Source organism: Melopsittacus undulatus, chromosome 5 (assembly GCF_012275295.1).
Source record: "Melopsittacus undulatus isolate bMelUnd1 chromosome 5, bMelUnd1.mat.Z, whole genome shotgun sequence".
In the NCBI taxonomy this organism is placed as follows: Eukaryota; Metazoa; Chordata; class Aves; order Psittaciformes; family Psittaculidae; genus Melopsittacus; species Melopsittacus undulatus.
Genome location: NC_047531.1, coordinates 16,194,320 through 16,202,050, shown reverse-complemented (window position 1 = coordinate 16,202,050; position 7,731 = coordinate 16,194,320). Strand labels below are relative to the sequence as shown.

Below are 7,731 nucleotides of genomic sequence, written 5' to 3'. Positions count from 1 at the left end.
GACTGGTACCTGGCTTCCCTTGGAATAACAAAGTCAGTCGCAAACCTCCAAACATGATTGTTAACTGAATGCCAACTGTTTCTTTTCATCCTTTTTTTTTTTTTCCAGCAGTATGTTAGGGATTGTGTCCTTATGGGTGCCCTGGAACCATAACATTAATTTGGGTTTATATATAAGGATTTTTATTTTTTTTTCAGTAGTAAAGGTACATTGTGCAAGAAATTAAATTGCTGCTTCTATTTTGTGTGTGTGTTTTATAGTGACTTTTTCAGCTCTGCTAATAGTGGAAAGGGAAGAAATAAAGCAATGCTGCAGGCACTGACTGGACTACAGTTTCAGCTCAGAGGAAAGCTACAGGATCAAAAGTGGACAGAGAAGCACCCTCAAGAAGAAGCCCATGCACATTATTCACAGTGTCATATGCCAGTTTCACAGTATCCTGGGTTCAATGGATTTTTTCCGATGGGAACACACTTTTCATCAGACAAAGCTCCAGCAATCTCAGAGGTACCTGTATTACCAACAGATATTTACAAAGCAGATTTCTGAATGCTGTGCTATCTGCAGAATGGTATTCTTAATTGTAACATAATTAGCTCATTTCAAAGTGCATGTAAATGAAATCCAGGAGGGAGGTGAGGGGTGAAGCTGATGGAATCAACATCTAAAATATCTAAAAAATATGTAGGGCTCAAGCAAGCAAATGCTGGGGTATTAACTAACCAGGTCTTGTCCTCATGCTGCCTCAAAAAATGCTCCTTGAGTCTTTAATCTTAAGATCAAGTCTAATGATCTAGGGCAGACAACTTACATTCCATCTACCCTTTGGATAATGGAATGTCTCTGGAGTTTTCTTTCCACCTCATGCTGTATTTCCAGGCAGCAGACAGGCTGAGGTCCAGTGAATTGGGAGGGAGCAGAAACAGGACCCAGGAGCAACATGTTTGCTCCCTCATTCTATGGTAGCGTAGGCCGCTTCTCAGGACATGGGGAGAGAGGATGCTGCTTCCTGGTAAATCTGCATCCAGCAGATGTGGTTCTAGCATTAGCCATTTGGGAACACACTTTTTGCCTGCAGGGCTCTTGACAGCCTGGGGCAGTCCTGGACTTTGGCCTAGTGTCACAGCTCCAAGGATAAATGATAGGGAAGTGGTTTGGTAGAGTGACCACAGTGTCAGGGTCAATATCTCAGAGGCTGCTCATTCCTTGGCCTCAGTGGGGTGTGTGGAGGGGTGCAGAGCTGCAGCACATCAGAAGAATGGATGCTTAAAACTCATCGCTGGGTGGATCAGATGACTCCACCATATTTCTCTCTATTCAAATGGGAAGTAACTGTGGTATTTCAGACACCACATGGTGGCAGCTGTTGATAAAGGGTGATAAGAGTTTGGTTTTCACTTTCAAAACTCAGGAATGATTAATTTCAGTGAGTGGAGTAGCCAGGTAGCCATTTCAGAGATGTTGCATCAGGAATGTTTTGCTAGCTTGGTATCTGATGCACTGACCCTTTCTTTCTCATTTAGCACTGAGAAGGAAAATAAAAAGAGAAGTAGAGGTTCAGCTACTGTCCAAACTCTGAATCCAGCAATGAATATTTTAAAGCTTTTTCCTTGACTGCTAACAAACTTTCCCTCCAGTTCTTGCCACTCCCTTTCTCTTCTCATCTCCTTTCCTTCTTCTGCCCCACCAGTATTCCTCACTGTAGCCTGGGGAAAAGAAGTTTAAGAAAAATAGTAAAGTTTTTATTTATTCCTTACAGTTTTTCTACCCCTGTGGGCATTTGTCTTTCAGTCTGGCTAATGTGCTGTAATGAATTTGCACTCTGCTGTACACACACTTATTATCCTATCAATCAGTGAGAAGCAATGCTGAGTACAGTGAGCACTAACAAGCATTCAGAGTGGTCAGTACACCAGTGCTCTACAATGGCACACTACTTTCCCTACAGGCTGCTTTAATTGGGGGAACATAAATGAGGCAGTGTGTGACTGGCACCATGTCTTCTTGCCTATCTCCCTACTTTGGCAAACTGACCCTCTCTGCTTCAGCTTTCAAGGCAGAGCTAATCCTATTTTCACTCCTGCCGGAAGGCAAGTCCCTCTCAGCCCCTGTGGAGTCTCTGGGTTAACTGGGGCAGTTGGAGCTGCTGGAGGAGCTGGCTTACAGAGGTTAGCAGGTGATCAAATGGTGCTGAAGAGCCTGTGGGGATAGCACTTCTTAGCAGGCTGGAAATCACAAGGAAAAGAGAAGTAGGAAATGGTGGAGAAAAATTAAGGAGGGGCCTGAAGAAAAGTAGAGCAAGGCAAGGACAGGAGGCAGAAATGTTGAAAGAAATAAGAGATGGCGGAACTGGAAAGACTGAGGAAAAATGGTGAGAAACTAAATAAGAGGAGTGAAAAAAACCCAGAAAGTAATGACAGAAAAGATGTGAAAGTCATATATTACAGAGAGAAATACTAGGAGGAGAAAAAAGAATAGAGAAAATGAAAAATAATCCTATGCAGAAGTCAGGGCAGACAGGAAGCCACATCTCCAAAAGGTCTCAAAGAAGATCAGGTCACCAGAGGTATTTTTCAAAGGCAGGTTTCAGGTTTTAGACAAGAAATCACGCCAAATCCATAATTACACAGCACTGTTTTAAGTTGTATTCCTATAGACAGGTTGGCTTCTAGACATGATTTCTTTTCACCCATAATGGTGGGCTGCTAGCGCACCATTAAGCACTGACTGTCCTTGCTCTGTAGCAAGGCTTATGATTGAGTAAATTTTCTACTGGAGGCTTCACAATGAATCCAATCTGTCCTTTATGATTGTCTGGAAGGAGAAAAGGGATTTGTTTGGAAGAATAGAAGAATTATGAAACTCTGAAGGGTTATAAAGTATAAGGTGGGAACTTGGCGTTGACAGCATGTAAGGACAGACCTTTCTGAAAGTCCCACATTTTCTTTGCATGCACAAAAGTTCTGTTGTTGATAGGTGCAGCACGTTTGCATGGCAGTGAAATAGTAAACATCTGAAAGCAGTTTTTTATTGACCAGAGTGAGCACTAATGAGGAATCCATCTTGAGTGAAGACTTACCGTAAAATACTGTTGAGAAAACCAACCTTGAGATCAAGGATTTGGAAATGTAGCAAGAAAGGGTTAGTGTGGTATTTTAGAAAAACAGAAGCAAAAGCCTAAGAGAGTTCAAAGTCTAAGGCCTCATGCTGTGTCTTCTTTTTGTGACACAAAACCTGAATTCAGGTTAATTTCTATGTTGATCAAGGACAGTCACCTATACTCTCCAGGAAGGCAGATTAAACTACAGAAATGCCAGATGCAGTAAAAGAGCTACCAGATTTTCTCCTACCGTATTTGTAAACCCCATAAGCTGAGAATCTTTGGCTTTAGTAAACATCTAGATTGAAGATTTTGAGAGAAAATACAGAGTAAAATAGGGTGCCATTGGTAACTTAAAAAGTGTGACTTCTGCTCTTGAATAAATGCTTGATGAGGTGTAGGGCAATGTGTAGTGAGAAATGCCATTCTTCAGTGGGCAAAGGCCAGGTTCCTGCTCTCCATGTTTGCATTCTGCTTGCTGTCCTTTTCTCAGGAGTGTTCCAGAATCTTAGTTAAAGTTCAGCTTAGATAATGCCTAAGGACACCCTTTGAAGGAAAATTTATTTTGTGTAGGAGTGAGTTTTATCAAATTTTAGTTTTGGTGGAAATTTAAGTGTCTTTTATTCTTCAAGTAATTAAAAGAAACTGATTATTTGGCATTTCAATTTTCCACTTATCTTGTTTCCTCTCTCATCCTTTAATAGGTGCATTTGAGTGGAGGTTAAGTGACATAATTAATATATATTTCTTCTCCAGTCTCTCCCTTCAACATGGCATGCCTTTCTATTGTCTGTGATAGACTGTGCATTTGAAAGTTCAGAATTGCGCATGACCTTTATTACAGACCATTGGCAACTTTTAGGTGAAAAAGGGCAATGTAGTATTATAGTAATTATCATTTCTAAAACCAGAAATAATAATACAAGTATTCAAAACAAGATATATACCCTGGTGAAAAGGTGTTATGACTGGAAGAACTCTGTTGTTATGGCAGCATTTAAAAAAGTTAACAGATTATTCATTGCGAGTAGCAAAAGAATGGCTGATAAGGGACTTACTTAACAAAGAATGAAAGGAAGATAATGTAGCTTATGGAAAATGTGTTTTGTCAAAATAACTTTGTATCTGTTCTGGTCTGATTCAAGTTTGTTTGATAGAAGTAAGGTTGTTAATATAATATAGTTAGAATTCTTCAAGGTATTTGATTAGTACTCATGGTAAATTAACTTTCCATGCAAAAATTGGATTAAAAAACTAAATAACTGACAAATGTGAAAATGGGTTTGGAAATGCCAATTGCAGCACAGTCTTTTGGAGTAGCACAAGAATTAGTTCTTGGCCTAGTGCTACGTAAATATATTATCAACAATATTGAATATATTCTGATATATATTGTCCAGTACTGAAAACAGCTTGCTTGTCCTTTCTTTGCTGAAGAAGTGGAAAAGAGTGCAGAAGAATGCCATTAGAACAGAATAACATGTGCTTTCCAAACTGACAACACTTTCAGTGTAGAAAATTTTCCACATATCCAATCTGAACTTCCCATGGTACAACTTGAGGCCATTTCCTCTTGTCATTTTGGACTTCTCTTTGTCCTGGGAACCCGCAATTTTGTCAAGGGCTTTGTAGTCAGAGATGTTGATGAACTGGAAAATGAGCTGCCAGAGCAGAACAGTCTCAAAATAATTAATCAAATTTGTATATCTAAACATTTATATAAATAAATAAATAAATAGTCCTTGACTAGAACAAGGGATACTGGCTTTACCTGTGTATTTGGGGCTGTTCTGACCATAACTGGATGCTATGTCCATTCAGATCTCTATTGATCCAGTATAAAACTAGTAAGAAGGTAAGGACTAGACAGAGAATCCAGCAAATTACACAAGTATAAAAAGATCTAAATCAGAATGAAAAATTTGGGGAACACTATCTGTTTAACTAAGGTAAAATAGTTTAAAGGCAGCCTGCAGAAAATCTACCAACAGCTGTAGAGCTACCAAAACTCTGAGAACAGGCTCTGCAGTATACACAAGGGAGGTATGCAGGGGACGGTGGCAGAAAGCTAAAGCTGGAGTCCCTGGATAAGAATCTTTTCACCTAATTTCAGGTACCTACAAGGTAAGTATTTGATAAATATTTTCCCATAGCTTGCAGTGAGGGCAGTGTGATGCTTGTCTGCATATAATGGGAAAAGCTCTGCATAATGGTCTGCCTGTTAACCAGTTTAAAATCTCCATCCTAATACAATCTTCTGTATGAGTAGCTAGGAAGAATAATACCATTGCAGTGACCTGGGACACTGAGGAAGCTTGGAGGTAAGCTTCTAACAAAAATGTCTATACATTTATTTGGGAAATAGGTGTTTTAAAGCTGCTTGGGCTTAATTTTAATACTTAATTATTTAGAACCTTTTTGCAGGCAAATTCTATATTTAAAAACAGAACAGGTCCAGTGCAGACGTTGCTAGAGTGAAGTCATGTATTTCAGAATACTTTAAAGTATCCTGAAAGACAAAAATATTTGTTCCACTACGTCTTGCCTTGCCTCCCATGTAGGGAGTTTCATTTTCCCAGTGTCTGAATACTGACTCCAGTTCCTTTTCCAATGTCTTCTGTTGGTTGCAGTGACTCCCACACTTTTTACAGCAACGCAAACAGTTCCGAAAGCATTTCTTTTTTTGGTGGATCGGCACATAATTTGATAGATATTTGACAGATTAGAAGACAGTAACAAAAGGAGAACATAACAGCAGTGTGTTACTACTCCCAGAACAATATATTATTTGAAAGCATGAATATGCATGATATATCCAAGAAGACCCTTTTTGGATCCAGGAATATTTCTCCTCTGCCTCTGTAGGCTCTGTAACACTATATTAGGGCTTTGTTTTAGACCACAACTTCTGTGTAAATGACATTAGCAGCACACAGGAATATAAGAATACCTAAGACAGAATAGATCAGCTGTACATATAGCTCAACAATCTGGTTCAGAATGCCTTCCTTGGGATATACCTCCTCTCTGAAACAAGTGTCTAAATCTGAACTAGATGTCATAGCGGACTTTTGTAGGCAGTGGGGCAAGCAGGCCCTTTTATGATCCAATTTATCTGGTTTATCATAGGTGTTTACTTTCAAGGAAGATGGATTGCACTCTTGAAGTATCTTATTTTTCCCTGTTGATTGAAAAAAATTCTAGATGATTAGCTTGGATGTAGGCATCTTTATTTTCTCAGACACAAAAGAATTCCTCATACAGTCAAATGAATTCCATCTCTATGTATTTTGCTTTAGAATTAGCTCGTGAGCTGATGCTTGAGGGTTAAAATTTAATTTTCTGTCAAATTATCACAAGTAATTGTTGTTATTGTGCTTTTTACGTCTTCCTGAACTGTTTGCTTAAGCAGCTTCTGGAAACATAGCTGTCTGTGTGTTTGCTGCATGCACATAGATTTTTTTTCATGGCAGTCATTTGAAATACGTTGATTTTAATTTCTATGGACTACAATGTTAGGTTTTTAATGTAATGTATTTAGTGATATCAATAAAATTCTTATATTGGGTATCAGTATTTAAATCATGAAAAAGAACATATAGAGTAGAGAAAAGGTGGAAATGAGGTGAAGGAGTTCAGAAATAAGAGGGAAAAGGGAAATGGGAAGGAAAGCAAAATACATTTTGGAAGATCTGGAAAGAGGAGGAGCAGAATAGAGACCAAAATATATGGGTAAGTGAGAAATAAATAGAGAGATCTGTGTAGGATCCTCAGGCTCACTCATTATTTTGTAGACTTTTATAATATCTCTTCTTTTCTTCTCCTTTTCAAACTTCACAGACTTTATCTTTTTAACCTTACAGTGTGCAAAGTCCACAGTCTCCATTCTTCCTCCCATATACCTCGTCATTTTTGTCGTTTTTTAGACCTTTTTATTTTTGCTGTGTCTATTCTTGCACACACCTCTTCACATCTGAGCACAGCTGTTGACCTACTTCTGTGCAATAACTCCCGTAGCGTGGAAATCACTGATGTCGCTGCTACTGAGTAAGTTCAGCAGGTCTATCACCTTCATCAGATGAAGAAAGCATTAATGCTGGGTCAAAATTTGATTTTTGACTCAAAATTAGAATCACAGTTAACAATTCTTTAAGGACTAGAAGCTGTCTACTGTTAGGATGGTTCAGCCTAAAGTGCATTGTGATTCTTTGTATGAAGGAGACCAGGAAGTGTGGAAGACATGTCTAAGAAGAAAAATAGTCATGCTCTAATCACAGGGTGCCCTGATTTCTTCACATGTACTCTCAGATCAGAACCCTGCGCAACAGTGATCTGTCTATCCACACTTGTACACTTAAGTATGTCCAGGATATGTCCAGGCAGCCGTCCTCCCATCCCCTGTTAGAACAGTTCTTGTCACTGTTTTGGCCTATGCTAACTAGTGCTCATCCTCACTGAGGTCTGGAAGTTACAAGGTCTTGGACAGTTCATAATTGGCATTTTCCAAATAGTTGTGTTCTTGTAGTTGGTAAACAATTTACTGACAACAATATTGTCACTTCTATGACTTTGGAGTTCAGTGCCCCCTACATTCCCAAACATATAAATTTTATGAATAAAATTATAGCTTG

At 38.9% G+C, this 7,731-nt stretch overlaps 1 protein-coding gene across 1 annotated transcript in view; it reads left to right on the top strand.

Moving 5' to 3' along the window:
• The first annotated feature begins 306 nt into the window (after positions 1 to 306).
• Positions 307 to 7,731, top strand: part of TFEC (transcription factor EC) — an 89,358-nt gene continuing 81,933 nt past the window's right edge. Inside the window, exon 1 of the mRNA XM_013128291.3 lies at positions 307 to 507. Coding sequence (XP_012983745.2) covers positions 307 to 507 — 201 coding nt within the window. The remainder of the gene's footprint in view (positions 508 to 7,731) is intronic.